Raw genomic sequence first — 18,498 nt, 5'->3', positions numbered from 1 at the left:
AACGTGATAGAGTTCAAAATCAGCAATGAAACACTCTTACATCACAGTTTTTAAACCCAGGGAAATAAAATAGTGCTTGTGCAGTTACAAGTAATTAAACATGAGGTCTTTAGTCTCCTTCCCGCTGTAACCTGATTTCTTGGACATCATGAAAATGAGAAAACTGTTTTTTAGATTATGGGTTGGGGATTAAAATAGTCGTGATTTCCCCTGGTGGACTTCTCCTGGAGAATACTGATTCCTCTGCCATGTATAGGGGAAACCATTTTTCCCCCACTCTTATCAGCCTTCAGGGGTAAGCATGTGCAAGACAAGACTGCAGACAGGTGAAGTGATAGCCAAGCCGATGAAAGCAGAGGTATTTACTAGGCGATGCTATACTATTTGTAAAATAAAGACACTTCCACACAGTGTGGAAAATGTAAGCTGTTGCTGTTGGTTTACTCTGACATGTTGACATGTAAACACACACACACACACATAAAAAAAAAGAAAAAGAAAAGAGGAGACAAGTCAGACATCATCCTCAATCACCTGAACAGTTGAAATAAGTCAACCATAGTTCAAAACAAGGTCTGCGGGTAACGGCAGCATGGTATTTAAATGTGCTGCATGATGAAGTTCATGCATATAAAGATGATTTTTGACAACCTACTTAAACCTCAAATGTCTCAGTACCTGGTTTCTTTAGTACATGTAAGAGATCTGTCTCCCAGTGTTATTGTGTCATTGAAATATCTCTTTACTCTTAACATAAGCAACATGACCTGAGATATCCAGATATAAATCTTATTTTGTAGATAGCACATGCCAAAATTCAAGACCTAGATGACCAACATGAGCAAAGATGGATGCTATGAGCAAACTATTTCTTGTAAGATGCTTTAAATAAAAATTCCATTTTGTTTTAGAGAATCTTTTGAAGACATCAGTTCACAATTGAATTAATCTTTATTACCTGCGCCAGGGAGGTTATGTTTTTGGGTAAGTTTGTCTATTTGTCTGTGAACAACATAACTCAAAAAGTAACAAACAGATCTTGATGAAATTTTCATGAAATTTTCAAAATGGGATATAAAAGAAGTGATTCAATTTTGGAGGTGATCCAGATAACTGTCTGGATCCAGGATTTTTTTTAGAGGTTTTTTTTTTTTATCATTGTGTGATCGGGCCTGTTTCACCATATGTGTATATTACTCCACAATAAATTGTCAGATTGCTTTGCAAAACAACACAAGACAAGTTCATGATAATTTGTGACAGATGTAAAAGTATGATCCCCTGGCAATATTCTGGATTCCAAGATCCGAATACAAAGTATGTACTGGGTCATCATAATTTTCAACACTGTCAGGTAACAAATTATCATACAAACCTGCAACTAACACCAAATTGTCGCAGACAGTCTGCTGAAACGAAGTATAACATTAAAGTAGGACTAAAGTGTTGCATGACAATCACAATATCCTTGGGGGACGTCTGCGCTCTCAGAGTGCTTTTCTAGTTTTCTACTTGTTGTAACTAGAACATGGATTAATGGCAAAGCCCGGACTTATCTTAGGTTGTGGTATATTTATTCAAGAACAGATTTTACAGATTGATCAGCTCAAATTCATCAAAGATGATGAGGGTACAGCGCATTGAATGCCTGTGGAGCATCAGTGTTGTCAAAGAGGCTGCGGTAAAGGTAAAGGTGCAGCACAGCTCTTTTATCATGGTCACACACAGGTGTGTTTGCAGCACTCTCATTTGAGGTCGTTGGATTGAAGTACATATTCTGGTGGCTGCATTAAACAAATAAATAAAAGGATAATGTAATTCATTATCTACTTTCATTAAGTCTTACTTTAGCATGCATGGAAAGTGTTGTTTGTTAAAGTTGATCTCTAAGTTATTTTTGTCTCCCGTGAGTCTTCTGCATGTCTCAGGTTTTATTGCTTTTTGCACAATGAATTTAGAAGAGCCAAGCAATGAATTCCACACAGGCTTTGAATTTTATAAAGTTATTTCTGCAGAGACACTCAGACAAGGACATGTACAGCATTTGATGGTTTCAATTTAAAATTTGGTCACAGCCACTCCTAACTCCTACATGCAATCATTGGTTGTTTCCGTTCCTTAAACTGTAACAAATATATTACGTGATCCAGAACCAACTGCAAATCATGAACACACATGAAAACACACGCACACTTGTAAAGGTCTCCTCCACACAGGTGTGTGTGTGTATGTGTGCTGCTTAGCATTCGCTGCCTCTCCTCACATGTCCACAGATCAACAGAAGACTGACCCAATGCAATCAAATGCCTCTCTGCCTGTTCTTTGGGGAGAGACAGCACACAAAATTGGATTTGCTGACAAATGGCATTTGGACCAAGGACAGGCTAGTTGTTAGTCTGCGGGTCAAAAATTACAGAAAAACAGACAAACAAAAAGCTGTGCCAAATGCAGTTGATGCTGATGAGCTGCAGCGATTGTCCTTGTGGTGTAGGCACTAAGAATTATACTGTGTGCTGTCTCAAGACAAGAAAACATTGAGCACTGTGAACAGGATAAAAAACAGTGGTGTTGGAGATTTTGTGTGTTAACGAGAAGGCATTGAAAAGCCTTAAAGGGTTACACAGGGGAACTCAGCTTGCACACATTAAAGCTGTTCCAATAACTTCAACACAGAGCTATTTCTTCCCTCAAACAGATCGATTTGTGCCAGTTTCAGGAGTTGTATTCTTCCAATTAAACTGCCTGCGTTACAGATAATGAGTTTCATAGTTTAGAGCAGGACTTTCACTGTTGAGGAGGCTGTGAAAAATAATGTGGCAGACACATAGTTACTACAACCCAAGGTTAACCCCTTTTGACCTACAAAGTCTACCAGAGCATATCTTTACATTTGTACATGCTGTAGTGTCATTTGTAAATGTATAGACTCATCTCCAAAAAAGCTAAATATATAGCTAAAAAAAGTGCAAAAACCTATAAGAAAATGAAATTTGCACATATTATTCTAAATACAGAAATGTCATAGCTGTAACCCTCAAAAATGTTAATTTTAAATTAAGAAAGAGGGATCTGACTCAGGTTTGGAAATAAAGAGATCAAGATCCATGATTTAAAACATTACTCACGACATCCCTTATATTTGGTGGAGTATAAGTGCAGAGTGATTTGTTCAGATCAGTGCAGAAATTGCAAAAAGTATCATTTACGTGCTACCTCTGAAGACTAAAAGTTTCATAGCATTCTCCATCAGTCAGTAACGTTGGTGTCTATCAGTGTTGTGCGTGAGTGAGTAAATATGATCAGGTTCATTGGACAGGCTCATATTTTCATGAACTGAACCACTCAGTTTTTAACTCATGAAGCGAGGTTCATTCCTGGGGTAGTGAGCGGTTGCTCACAATCTGAGAGACGCTGAAAGGTGTCGAGAGGTGAGCGGAGTTGCCAAGGACTGTGATCTACAGCAACAGAAGTCAGATCTACAACTACAGAACCCTCCGTGCATTAAACATGGCCCATCCTGCTGACAATTCACACAATATGGTAACAGTGATGCCGTAACAGCAAAAGGGGATTCAAATATTTGCATCATTAGCTCAAGGGAAAAGGATTGTAAGTGTGAGCTGGCACAACACTGGTGTCTGTAACCCCCTTTGGTGTTGAAGTGACTCAAGCTTTGAGAAGTGCCTTACCTGACAGCATTGTCCATGCGTGACACGGTGAGGTACGCAGCCAGGTTTGCTGTATAGGATGAACACACAATGAGGGTGAAGAGCCACCAGCTGCCCATGACGATACGTAGAGCCACTGATCCCAGGATGGAGTCACTGCCTGTGGAGGTGCAGGCACACATAAAGTCTTAAAATCTGACACAAATCATCATCCTCTTCACCATCAACAGATTCTGATACTCAAAATGGATATTAGTCTGAAACTGACTTAAAGAAGTGGTTCAGCTGTCAGTGAGCAAATTGATTTGACAAATGGTCAGAACAACGGCCCATATGAAGCCGTTACATTTAGGACTCCCACTAGCGGTCCCACTTATTTCTAGAACGACTCTTAGGTTAACAAACCTTTTAATTACCTGCGATTCTTAAGACTCTATGTTGTGATTCATGCTACTTTATTACATTTGGCACAGGATGTTCCACTGGTGTTGTTTTAAGTTAAATTTTGGACCTTGCTGTGATAATTCCTAGTGATTCAATTATGCCTGAGGTCAATTAGCCTGAGTCTATTTAGGTAGGGCGTCATGATTGACTCATTCCCTCTCTTCCCAGCTGGCAGCAGCAACACCTCAGCAATGATAGGACTTATATTACTTTAATGTTATATTCTATATAAGATAAAATAATAATAGATAAACGCAGTAATTAAATTCCTCTGTGCATTACGGTCATCATTCTGACCATAAAAAGGAGCAGTAATCTTTACGAACATGTTGGCTTTTAGGAGAGCTTTAAAGGGAAAAAATGTTATGAAAAAGTATGACTAACAGTGGACTTAAGAAAATATTTTTGTGGTAGTGCTCCTGCTGATTTTTAAAAGATAAGTTTATTTTTCCAAGTATATTCAGAAGAACCCAACTTGAAATTATACATTTTAATTTTCTCATTAAAGTGTCAGTCCAGTCTTTAAGGATTGCAGTGATCATAAACCTAAATTCTTCCTCCTGCCTTTTTAACATGATCTCCTCCCTGTCTTGAATCCAGTGTTATTTTCACCGAGGGAAAAATCCAGTAGGAACGGCTCTACTTTCTTTATTTTTCTTGTCATGCTCACTTTTCTTCCACAGATACCCAACAGCTTATGAGGTGCATGAGAAAAATGTCAGCACACATTCTAATTTTGAAGAGTAAAGCCATAGAAATGTCATCTGAAAGATTCAGGAGTGTGAAATGTAATGAAAACATATTTGTCTGAGAGTGTCACAATCAACACAGCTGGGCCCTTAGGACAGCCAAGTATAAAAAAAACCCAAAAAACTGAAGGCTTGTCAGATGCATAGCACTCTGATATCAGTCATTTTTATTACATATGGCTGTGACTGGGTATTTTTTCTGGGTCAGTGAATGCAAAATGTGCATCTTAAAACTTTGGATATTAACCTAGTGCAACCATCCATCCCTGTGCAGAGTTTTCTTTTTGAAACAGATTGATTGTGCTTCATAATCATATGAAATATGCGTTACTTATATGGTATCGAGAGAGTTTTCAATGATTTCCTTCCTCCCTCTGATTCAAGAACAAAAGAAGCGAGATCCTTACAGGAAGAAAAGCATCGAGGAAAGCTGATGTGTCTGTGGGTGGATGGGTTAATCAGCGTAGAAACAACAAAACCCAGGGAATACTGATGTATCATTGTGAAATCTTTCAGGGAATACAATTGCCAGGCTTGTGTCTCCTGACAACAGCACACGATGCATCAGCAGTCAGACCCACATCAAAGTGACCTACGTCATCTGATGAAATAATGCAATCCACCCGACTGAAACAAAAGTGGTAGCACAGAACATGAGCCAGAGGCAAGGATAAAACAGGGGAGACAGAGAAAAGACATGAAACTTAGCTTCACCTGAAATACAGTGGGTGTCAGGTTAAAAAAGGCTCATAGGCATGGTGCCAGACTTTGATAGATGCAGTTTCAGGCTTTAACATCAGTTGCTGAAGTGGTCATTTATTCTAAACCGACATACCTGGATCTCCACCAGACCTAAAGAGGGGGTTTTCTCCTTGACAAGGGCACCTTTATAAAATGCTGTGCCTCAAACTGACGCTAAACTGAATCAGCATTTTCTTTCAACCACACATGCGTTTGTATTGATTCTTGCTGTTTTTACTTTAAAGTCTGTCCTTCATCTCTTTGGGTAGTTTTCATTGTTATGCTTCATTTGCATTAACCGCTGGAGCCAGGTTGGGTTTTAGAGTCAGATGATGCACACTGAAGATCAAGAGTAAGTGGTGTTTTATTCATTCAGCAGTAACGCTGACTTTGTGTGGTGACTTTATCTAAAGTAGCTTTGTCTTAATTAGACATAGACAGGCAGATCAGGGAACAAGTTTTAGTTTTGTATTCTGACTGTAGCAAAGCAGCAAATGTCCCATGTGTTCTAGTCTGAATCGTTGATCCATGCAGTTTGTTAATAATCTGACTTGTATTTTTCTCTCAGACAGGCAGTTCCTGCAGAGAGACTGAGATGATTTGTACCTCTTCCTGATTGCAAGAGTAAAAAAAGAGCCCAGGACTATCATGTAAACTGGTAACAAGCGTTGGCTGCCGAATATGTGATGGTTTGCTACCATTTGCTTTTACTTTTGGATTTTGAGAGGCCAGACATAGATGTCATCGCCCACCTTGTTGCACAAAGGCGCCGTACACGATCCAGATGGCGCTCTGAAGCGATGTGGACACAGAAGGTGGTGGATGGCCTCCTGTATTGTTCTGGCAGCGCACTGCCTGGATGCGCCTAAGTAGGAAGATCATGATGCCCACAACAGGGATGGCTGCAGCGATGCACGCCCATACTGCCAGGTCAAACGGTGCCAGCAGCGAGAAAATGTTGATCTTTTCCTCTGACTTGCGCATGAGGATCCCCACTGAATAGTCCAGGTAGCGTTTGCTGAAATCCACTACACTCTCACGTTCTGGGGTGATGGTGATGGCTGATAAGGCCAAGTCAGCTCGCTGTGGGTGAAGAGATACCAGATTCCTTAAAAACAGCATTTTTAAAGACAACAGAGAAGTACTAAGGATATTTTTTTTTTACATAACTCCATGACAACAGTCAAATTGGGAGGACATTTGGTGGACACAACTGCATGCCCAAAACATATTTTATGCTTGGAGCTGTAAGACTTGTCACCACTCATCCACATTTTAATTTACAATTTTGAAATTCTCAAATTACTAGACTTCATCTGATGGATGATTTGTACCTTAATCTTCATCTGTATATCACTATCACCATTATCACTGTCATGTACTCTTTGCATTGTTGGCTTTGATAAACTGAGATTTTAAGGCCCTTTTTAGAGGTCCTTTGTTGCTAAGCTTAGAAGGAAGTTTCAACTTAATCTGTATTGTTGTGTAATTATTTTTGTAAAAACATTTTTGGAATTTGTGATGTCATGAGACTACCGTGCCACAATTCATGGGGCACACACTGGTGCTGCAGCAGGAACTTTCTTTCTTGTCAGTGCAAGCTTGCCAACAGATGTCTATCTATCTATCTATCTATCTATCTATCTATCTATCTATCTATCTATCTATCTATCTATCTATCTATCTATCTATCTATCTATCTATCTATCTATCTATCTATACTGCATTTAAATAACAGGACGCAGTCACACAGGCAAATCATACCGCATTTAAATAACAGGACGCAGTCACACAGGCAAATCATACCGCACTTCAGCAGGCTTCAACCCTAAAGACCCTAAAGTCTATTTGGCCAGTGTAACCACAGCGTGCTGTGCTTGAGCACGATTTACCTCTCTGCTCTGGTATGCTTCAAAGAGGTGGGCTTCAGCATGGTTCACTTCATGCACAAGCACAAGTTTGCGAAAAGTGTGTAGAATCCATAATGTTTGATCGCCGCGACTGCTCCTCTCGACAATCATTTTAAACAATAGCAAAGGGCTGTGTCGGACCAAAATGACTTACCATTAGCCAAAAAGTCATTAATGTCATAGCAGTGTTCTCTGTGGCTCATTGTGCTGACTCGGCTGAGATCGGGCTTTGTGTAAAACCGACACTCCACGATGATGCGTGTGTGTGATAGCTGCTAAAGTAGGGGGACAGCGCTGCAGGGGGGATCGTGCTTGAGTATGGCATGGTTAAGGTGGCCAGTGTGACTGCGCCCTAAGGATCCTGTAAATTATAGTAAATTGCAGGCAGTGGTTTTGCCGGTAAATTACTGTTATTTTACAGCAAAAAACATTAACAGTGTAAATCAGCAACAGTGTCAATCAACAAATCGATCATCCGTTGTCAGTCATTTCAGCCAACACATGCTGGAACTAGTGGCAGTCATCACAATGGTATTGTCTCAAATACCATATTGTCTCCTCTGTCAGTGTTCAATCAAACGGCTTTGTCTCTTCAACAACAGAACAAAGACTGTTGGAAGTACATATGTGCTCAACAGCAATGAAGAACATGAAACAAACATAAGGATTACAACCCATGATAATCTTTAAAAAGTTAACTTATCAGTTAACCTCCACTTTAATAAATAAATAAATAAATAAATAAATAAATAAATAAATAAATAAATAAATAAATAATTAAATAAGCAAGCAAATAACACAACTGGACCCAGTTCAACCAAACTATGATGACAGCCACCAGAGAAAACTGATCTGGAAAAACAAGCTGTTTGTTGTTGGCCTGTCCAACGCTTGTCTAATCTCTGCACTCAGCTAAGCTTTAAAATTGGGCTTCCATTTCAAAACAAGACAATGTGGCTGGACTCCCAGAAAAAAAAAAAAAAAAGATTAGGAATGAGATCTGGACATTGATTAACTGTGATACAAAGAAAACAACAAACCTTGCCAATCAGTTCTCCAATCATTCCATTCCATGAGCCATTGGGGAGAACTGAACCATATTTCCCATCTCCAACTTGGTAGATGTCATACTTAAAACCCAGGATTTTGGCAAGTGCGTCCAGAACGTCGATTGAGAAACCTTTGTATCTCTTGGGTTGGCCCAGAATGTTCTCTGCCACCATCACAAAAGGCTCCTCCTGTTTGGAGGCAAACAGCACAGCTGGTTAAAGGAAGTCTCGGATCAGACATAACAGACAAAGATAACACTAAGAAATGTGACTGTGGGTGGATTTTGTCTCTCCTGATTTATTATCAAACTCTGGGAAAAAGTAGGGCATGTGTACTTAGTCACCTGTGTGTTATTTATCAAGATGCACTATAATCTCCTTGGGGCAAGATTGGGTGACTGAGGCTAGGACACAGTCTGTCATTTTAAGAACTTAAAGGTGACACCTTTATGAAGAGTCTCAGAGGTGATCCAGGTTTAACTCCATCTTAATAAAATAGTTTCCTCAGCGACAGTTGACCTGTAACACATGGTGCCATGGAAACCGCTACGGTTCATCAACGTTAAATTGCCATTTCAAATTTAGCGCACACCACCATGGTTCTTCTTTATGGGTTGAAAGTGTCAGGGTGGAATTAAGAGGGTGAAGGAGGAGTAAAGAGAGCTAAAGAAGATGTGTGGAGAGGGACGTGGAAGAGGTGGGCTTGTGTTGAAGTGGGCTGAGGCAAATGAGTTGATTAAGTGACACTGCCAGGAGAGAGCTGAGTAGGACTTGTGGGAACAAATACGGTACAGATAAATCATGTATGGAGCCAAGGAAAAACTGAGGGAGGGGGAGGGAAGTGACTTTAGCTACAAAGACTCATTGAGTCAGTACAAGATTTCCTGTAATGTAAAGTTGGCTTTGAACTGTCTCTATTTCTGTTGTTTCACAGATGGAAAACAAAATAGGTAAAATATTCAAATTGCCTTTCATCCAACATGGTAGCTAAACTGGACCAAAATGGGTTTAACTGCCTTGATGCCTTCAACTTTGAATTTGCTCTGAAAGTGCCTTAAAAGATATATTTCTAAGCAAGGTTAGCCAATGCTCAAAGGTGAAAAAAAGTGCAACCAGTACTTGGCCAGGGAGAATATTAGTATGTGTCAAAATAAAAAGATGATGCAGTTTTTGTACAAAAAAAAAAAAATCTTATAAAAGGAGGATTTGAATAGTTCTCTGTAGAGGAAGCAACAATTCATAGTGACTGTTTGTGTATGTCACAGAGAAACTGTTACCCAGTCAGTCATAAAAGCATCACAAATGTATTTGCATTTTTACAATGGTTTCTGTTTTCATATTTACATATTTGCCTACACAGGTCAAGTGTTAATTGATTCAGAGTACTCCCACAACTTACCAGTAATGTTACAATCTTGAGCGTCACTCCCTGCATACCGCTCTCTATTCGATTCTCCTTCAGGCTACCATTCAAACCACGCGTTGAGTCCCAAGATGCCAGCTAATGGGAAAAAAGAAAATTCAGATATATAAGAAAAAGAATAACAATATATAACCTGGGGCAGGTCTCTGGGTGACAAAGGTACCAGATATTTATGTATAAATCACAGTATGAATGATCACTGTAAGTAGCTTGCTCATCTTGTTTTCCACTTTGTGACCTAATAGAGGGTATGCGTTTATGTCACTTCCCCTCCAGGACACGACCACTAACGTCAGTTTGACTGAGTGGCAAAATATACCTCACTTATCATTGCGGAGTGCGGACGTAAACACAGCAAAAAATGTGGAATATGACACAATTAAGGATAATTACACTTGAGATTGAGTCATAAAAGCTAACAAATAACCATGGGTCCACGGACATCAGCATGTGGCCAGAAATTACATCCTGACATTTCCACGCCAGGAAAACACACAATGAAAAGCCTGAAAGCATAAAAAAGCCTCTATATGATTCAGTTTACAGTATACAGTGTAGTGACCCAAGTGAATATACATATTATCTACTGGTATTTTTGGTGTTTAACATAGACTGTTTATTAAGAGACGTATAGTATCCCCAACAGTGTTTAAGTATTAAACACCACCATACTTCATACATATTGAGCACAACATCCATAATCACACAAAGGGAGACAAAAAATGTTTCAGTTATGAAAAATATAGCTGAATGAAAAATGCTAACATTTAGAGATTTTGTCATTTCAAGTATAATTTAACCCAAAAATACAGCACAGGTTAACATTAACTGACACAAAATGAGAACTGCAAATCCAGCTTTCGGGGCCTGGATTGTTTCTGAAAATTGTGGCGATCCATCACTTTCTCTTCTCTTTGTTTTTTAGTACCCTGTCAAAAGGTAGCTCTGATTGATTTCTACACATGCTCGTTAAATCAATTGAGCAACATCTCTTCCCCATTTTTTGATATTGATATAATATTCAACACTGTAAAGCCAATGCATTAGTAAACATAAGTGCATGTTACTAAGACAAGTGTCAGCCGTCAGTATGCTACAAAGGGCTTTTTTTTTTTACCAGTGTGTTGCCCAACTGGAAGCAGTCTAAAGGATACATTACCAGAAATCATAGAGATGGAGGTGAGGCTGATGATATGATGATTTAATGATGATGATTTAGTGATGATGATGAGGATAAGGAGAAGATGAAGAAGAATCACATTGTTCAAAACTGTAGTCGTCATGTTAAGAACTGCAGAACAAAAACTGAAAAAGCCATACATGTGACGCTTTCTGTTGAATCTAAACTATCCCCCATCTATAAAACTCTCATTCCAGTCTGTCAACATTTTGAGATATGTCTTAAGTCATGAGGCTGATGTTTATTCAATTCTTAATCAGTGCTGCAAGCTGGACAAGGAAGTCTTAAGGATCTGACACATCATTTGGTGTGGTCCTTGAGATTAGAGCTGACAGGACAAGACTGGTGGCCCAAGGCCAACAACAGGCCTTTCTGGCCACAGCACATGTGCCCTGTTAGCAGAAGCCTTAATATCCTTAACACAAAAACAAACTTAGCAGGTCAACCATGTCGTAGACACAATTCTAAAGCTGTTGCATTCATCATATTAAACTTAGGATGAAAAAAAGATTGCAATATTTGATCCAATTTAGTCTGCAACAGTTGGAGTCTTTAAACTTCAATGCAGAAGCTAATAAGCTGTCATGTCCTACACTGGGTCATAACTGTCAAATGAGGAAGAAAGTACAGATTGTGGTCCATGGGTTTTTTTAAGGCCTACATAAAAATCCCAGCAATGACCCAAAGAGAAATGATATAACTTTTGCAAACTGAGTTGAGTTATGTGGTAGGAAACATTACATTTTCTTTAGGTATAAGGATATAAAATTTACATAATTTGATAAAAACTTACATTTTGACGATCAATTTAATGGTTATGGTCTCTAAAAAATGTGTACACTCTTTGAATTTTGCATTGCAAGAACAATCAAGCTTTTTTCCTTGTCTAACAGCTTGCAGCTAGTGCTTCTCTTCCTTGGCTCTATGCCTTAGCTTGATAAATAAAGTGTTACATTTGTAGTTTTGAGATTATTTCAGAAGGTCACACAGAAACACTCAGGAATGTAACATTTTCTCAGATACCAGCTGAATCATTGACCACTGTCGAAAGTGAGTACTGATTCTACTGAATTCAATGAATGCCTATTTTTTTAACCATTTGTTAAAGGACAGCCTGTCTACCATTCAAATCTCATGTCTGCCTTTTGTTAAGTGAACATTTGTGAATAAACCCACACAGGGCATTAACATGGCACACAGTCAAATGAAACTTCAGTACACTTTTTTTTCACTGACTACAGCACTATATTTCTTAGAAATGGTGTTTCCAGAGCTACTTTTAGCTCACCAACTGACTGGGATTTATCATCAAATGGTAAAGTTTTTCTTTACACAACATGACTTGGAACACTTACAAGATATTCAGCTGAACATGTTTTTAGGTCTTGCTGACAGCTGGTGTTTCTGGAAAATATAAATAAAGGTTCATCTTACAAGTAAACATGGGGCTGATGTAGGCTAACAGGAGTTTGGTGTTGACCTGAAAACAGGAATCATTTCAAAATTATTGCAGCAAAAGTTCAAGTCGGGTACTATCTGACCAGGAGAAACTATCTCATTTTGGCACAATTACATTCAGCTGAATCCTTTAAGGCAACTTACATGACTCACTTTCATCAGAAAGGACAGGTTTATACAAAATGCTGAAAGAGTGCCGGCCCTTGAGAAAATGGCTCTGGACATTTCATTCAATATTAAGCCGGGAAAGGTAGCAGAGATCAAAACTGTGAACGGGAGTAAAGATATTTTTAAGCTTCAAGATTTCATCACAAGTCCTGCACTTAACTTTGAACTCTTGCTTTGTGAATTATTAAGGCTCCTTGACTCCTTAACTTGATTGGATGTTGGAGCTGAGTTTAAACCCCCCAAAAATACCAGAGCCAAAAAGTGAGTGAAAAGAGTCATGATTAAAAACTAAGTGTTGTATTCTTGTGCTGTTCCACACAGCTAAAAGAGAAATGGGGATAAAAAAAAATAAAAGCAACTAAAGGAAATCTTTGTAACCAACACCAGTTGTGGTGGCAAAGAATAATATAACCACAACAAAGGTTACCTCAGATTGACAAGGCAGCAACAAAACCTTTTAACTGTGAACAAAATTGATTCTGGGTAATTGATCACGAGGCATTTTCATTTTAGTTTTAATCTTTTGAACCATCTGCAAAGAATGTGACCCTCCAGAGTCTTAAGTTTCACTGCATTCCTCTGTCTAGCTTCACTGCAAACTGCTCTTTAATCCTGTTTGAAATCTGCCAGCTAGTGTGGGTGTATCAGAACCACTTTCTCACTGAGGAGGGCTGTCTTGAAAACGTATTTTCTAAGGCTATTTTTTTTAAGCACAGTACCATGCCAACGATATGGAGAACAGTAGGTTAAAGAGCTGTTTAATGTAAATATAATTTAAGGCTGTGCAGTATGTATTTACAGGCCTTTACTGCATTTTAATTTGCTCTGAAAGATAACAGTAGATCTTGAACCACATGTGGGTAATGAGTCCAACTCTGCAGGCAAGTTCTGCATGATCTAATCATAAAATGCGAGTCTACTTGCTTGTGTATACCCATGTACGTGGCTGGGTCTTTGTGTGTGTCCCTGTGTATGCGAGTGTGTCGGGGCAAAATGTCAGGCTGCGCTTCCTGCTTCACAGGGGACTATTTTCTCCATGAGCAGCTTTGTCCTCCAGTGAAAACACCGAGCAATCTCTGCTCTGTAAACTGAAGAACACTAAGGAGGAACACTTCTACTCCACCGAGCTTTGCATCTAAACACGCAACAGGGAAGGTCACAGACAATACATACCACTGTATGTCTACAAACAACACTTTACCAGACATATTGTGATATTTGAACACCAGCTTTGAAAATGTCTACAGTGCATGCATAATTGCTTTCAATTGAACGATAATTTGTGCAGGTTTTAGATACAAGAGAAGCATTGGAGATTTTCAAGGACATGACACTGAGGCAGAATTCAGATTTCAATGCAAGTGGAGGAACTAGTAAGAGTATATTAAACAGAACATAAAAGATAACCAGATGTTTTTAATTTGATGCCAAATCTTTGTTCAGTGCCTTTTATTGAAGTGTCAGCTTGTTAAGGTTCAAGGTTTAGATGTCATCCTATAAATATTCAGTACAATCAACCTGCTTGAGTGTGCCTACTGTAAGTGAGATCAGAACATTCACTTGCTTCCTTCAAAAACTTCAGGAGCGCAATTTCCTTTTATCCCAGAGAACACCATGAGAATATTGAGCTAATGAGATTTTAAAATATCCTGTTTAAAAAGTCACAACAATTACAAGGCTGTTATTTAGCTAATGGTTATGATGCTCAAAAAGTAATCATCCTCAATGGGGCTGAATAAATGCCACTGACCATATAAAAATGACAAAAGGATTGAAGTCAAATAGCTCCATAACTGTCTCCATTACAGCATCCCCTTAAAGTCACATTCGGTTTTTCTTTCACTGGACCATTTAAACTCCATCATCCTGTGGACACCGAAGGAGAGTTTAAGCAGCTATTCTGCATCATCCCTTCAGGATCTGGTCCAGTTCGACAGGTGCTTGCATATTGACAAGCCCATCTTGCTGCTGAGTTTCTTATTGACCTGCTCTCCTTTGTCTAGATTAACAACCGAGTGCTGAGTGCATGTGCTGAACACGTGTCATAAATTCAACTTGGCTGCTGCGATTCCTGCCTGAACTTGCTGTGATTCCCATCTAATATACTACGTATGTCTTTTTACATTCACATGTATCTACCAAATCCTTACAAGTGATTTTGTTATGTCCATAAACTGCATTCTGTACAGTTATTCTTTAAATTCCTGTCTTTTTCCTTCAATGCTAAAGGAAAAAAGAATAAAAGTAATGTGAACTGGTGCTGACTTTATCTCTAATCACCATGAACACAGCAAAAAATAAGCCCGTCATTTAAATCAGTCAAGCCAAGAGACATCTTGTTTGTCCGGGTACACTGGAGAGCGGCTTGGCTGACAGTCTATCACTCTAACCTCTAATAAGCTGCACTGAGCATGATGCAGAAAGAGGAGAAAAACAATAAAACTGCAGAAAGAGAGGAGACAAGTTGGAAGAAAAATGAATGACAAAGAAAAAAGGAGAGAAGAAATTAGATGAAGAGTTCAGTCCTTTATCGAAATAAAATCACTTGAAGAAAAGGCAATGAGAGAAACTATGCCATCAAGATGAAAGCTCTCAATGATCCAATTCCTTCCTGTTTTCCCTCATTTATTTACTGCACATGTTCCCTCTTGAATATAATCTGTTATCTTAGAGAAAAGAGGAGGCACAGATTCTCTATCAGTAGTTAGATCAGCGCACTATACCGCAGGCAGAGGGATCCTCTATTCTCTGTGTTTCAGCCTAAATTGTTTTGTTGCTCAGAAAAGGATGCATGCAAGAGAAGAAGGGAGCAGCAAGAGATCTGTGGGCTGATTGCACACACTGTTGCTCAGTCTGTGACAGAGAGGAGGATGCGGACCTGCCAGTTATCATAAAACAACTGAACTCCGCTTTCAGCTCATCACATCCGCTTAAGAAGTGAATATGATTTTTTTTACTTCACCTCATGAAGCGAGAGCAGCAGAGAGCAGGGAGTGTAGGTGATGTGCATGTCAATGAACAGGATGGCTGGAAGGTGGGTAACTTCTGCTCCGTGTTGTTTTTTTTTATGACAGATCAGAACACATGAGAGTGAATATATTAACGGGTGAGGAGAAATATCATGAACTTTTCATCCAATTATTTGAGACTCTAAAGGAGATTTATGTTTTCTAGGATGACAGCACGTGGGGCTTTCTGCTGTGAGAAGAGACATTTACTCATTATTACAGCCAAATTTTTAAGGACAAAAATATTTTGAGTTCTGCTTTTGCCTTAATCTAAATCTTAAAGCAAAATAACTCCACTTACAAAACACCACTCTTTATGATGCTAGTTTATGGCTAAGGGCACAGAGAATTTATGACTATTTATTATTATAAACAGATGCATCTGATGCTGATTCATTCTGCTTGGAGTGGAATTAAATATATACATGTAATCATCCCTTTAGAAATGGCTAGTTGTCTAATGATAGCAGAAACCCAGCAACAATAATTAGTCCAAATGTACCAATATTATAATATGGTGCAATTAGTAAACTACAGTTATGATTATGTAGCCTTTTTGCTTGACATTATAGCTTGTGTTATACTAACACTAGCAGCAACTAGTTCTAATTACAGAGCTGGTTTCTCTTTTAATCTTCCCCAGGTTTTAAAGAGTCTGTTAAACCCTTAAGGAGAGAAAGTCCCTACAAGCTAAAAATGTCAGCGCCTTGCAAATGAATCATTGGATCAACAGCCTCGTTTAGCCCCCCGCAGATGTATTGATGGTAAAGAACAGCTTCCTCAGAGACTACTTATGCTGTCGTCTGCTTCATGAGTTTGTGAGAGAAAGGTCTGAGTGATAAAACAAGTGAATCAGCCATGAAGGATATTTTCTGCTAGATGAAACTGAAAACAAGGCTTGTTGGGGTCCTATGACCACAGCCCTGCAGAATGCTTCAACTTTAACCATTCAAAAAAGGAAGACAAATTTCAGTATTATTATAACTTATTATAAATTTAGCAGCTGATGGTAACCAAATATTTTCAGGACAAACTACAAGCAGGTTGTGTCCAAACTATTGCTGCTAGATTTTGCCATTTTCTGTGGCTTGGCCATTGGTTGAGCGATTGTAACAAAAGCTAGCCATATTGAACAAGGTTCATGCCAGTGCTGGCAACCAGAATTAAACGATGTGTGCCCATTTTGCTTTTTCTCTATATCTGGCACAACACAACATGGATATCTAATCAAGTTTGGTGACTCATTTAAATTTTTAACATTGCACCGGCAAACATACCCAAACTGGCAAAGCAACCATGACAGAATATTTTTTCAAACTTTGAAAAAAAACAAAACAAAACCCTTTAAGGTCCCATATTATGCAAAAATCACTTCATTAAGTCTTTTAGTGAAATTTGTGGGTCTTTGGCTTTCCTCCCAGCCCACAAAATGTGATATTTAATAACAAAACCTGTACTTAGTAGTGCTTGTGAATGTAAAATCCTGACCTTAAATGAGTTGTTTGGATTTTGGGGATTTGCCGACATCAGCAATTCCCTTTCTGACCAATCAGGAGCAAGTCTGGTCCACCGGAGCAGATACCCCGAACCCCTGCTGCTGGAGAGAGGACTGTGGCCGTTTTTGGCTGTAAACAGCCACATAGTTCCATGCACAAGCTTTCCATCTTGGAAGAAGACAAGTCTAAGTGGCTAGAGTTCACTTATCAAGGAAATGTGCCAGCTTCACTCAGTGTAAAAACTGTGCATGTGCGTGCAAGTCACTTCATGGCCGACTAGTTTTCCAACTTTGGACAGTACAACAGAGGACTAGCGAATAGACTGGTCCTGAATCCAGGCGCATTATCAACCATCCGCCAACAAACCCCCCGACCCTGGAAATGTGAGTATTTTAAATGCTGTGTGCTGTGGAGCAGATGTAAGAGCTTTTCCTCAGTGTCCCCCCTGTCTCTGTGTTAGCTTCAGGATGCTAACTTTAGCTGCGGTTAGCCTGTTGTTTTAGCCTGTAATGTTATGGTAAGAGCTTCGCTGTTTTCTAAAAATTGCGCACTCATAGCTTGTGGCGCCGCTCTCAGTGAAGCGGAAGAGTGAGGCGGTATCAGCGGTGGCTTATTTTTAGATATGAAGGTCACGCCCACTAAATCAGAGCGTTCTGAACAGAGGGGCTATGAGAGCCTGGAAACAATGCTGCTGTGCTTGATTTATTGGCTTTTTGGACCAAAACATGTTACTACCATTTCATGAAGACATCAATGATCCATATTAAACTGCAGAAAAAGAGGATAACATGGGACCTTTAATATTTTAAAATGCCATCATCAGTAAGTTTTATGGTATACTTGCATTTGGACTGTAAAATGCACAATAAATCTGATTCAGTATTATGATTGGACTACAGGCTTTCAAGGTGTGCTGACAACAGCTATGAGATTTTAGACCACTAGTTTAAGCCACGGTTAAATATTCCATAAATCATTAGCTGACACCATAGAGGACAGTCTTAATTGTTCTCTTGTACCTTAATCTCTCAGCTGTTGAAAGATCCCTGCTTCACTGGTTGGATTAGTAAAAGTAAAGAAAAATCATGTCAAAGTATCAGGTCTAGTGTATACACCTTTGTAGCAAGAGCGCAGGATGATTTTTGTGTTGCTTGGCTGTGGTCCAGTCTCATTCATCTTTGTAATGTAGATATTCAGACAGAAC

The 18,498-nt window shown here is 39.1% G+C and overlaps 1 protein-coding gene across 4 annotated transcripts in view; it reads right to left on the bottom strand.

The window, feature by feature from the left end:
* Positions 1-18,498, bottom strand: part of grid1a (glutamate receptor, ionotropic, delta 1a) — a 343,051-nt gene that overhangs the window by 16,958 nt on the left and 307,595 nt on the right. For all 4 annotated transcript variants that reach the window (XM_074675675.1, XM_074675677.1, XM_074675678.1 and 1 more), the window contains 4 exons: positions 9,961-10,062; positions 8,553-8,750; positions 6,355-6,685; positions 3,690-3,828 (listed from right to left, as the gene is read on the bottom strand). In XM_074675675.1, coding sequence (XP_074531776.1) covers positions 3,690-3,828; positions 6,355-6,685; positions 8,553-8,750; positions 9,961-10,062 — 770 coding nt within the window. The remainder of the gene's footprint in view (positions 1-3,689; positions 3,829-6,354; positions 6,686-8,552; positions 8,751-9,960; positions 10,063-18,498) is intronic.

Source organism: Halichoeres trimaculatus, unplaced genomic scaffold, assembly GCF_033239565.1.
Source record: "Halichoeres trimaculatus isolate MK-OKI-2021-1 unplaced genomic scaffold, fHalTri1.1 fHalTri1_scaffold_8, whole genome shotgun sequence".
In the NCBI taxonomy this organism is placed as follows: domain Eukaryota; kingdom Metazoa; phylum Chordata; class Actinopteri; order Labriformes; family Labridae; genus Halichoeres; species Halichoeres trimaculatus.
This window is presented reverse-complemented; position numbering and strand designations above follow the sequence as displayed.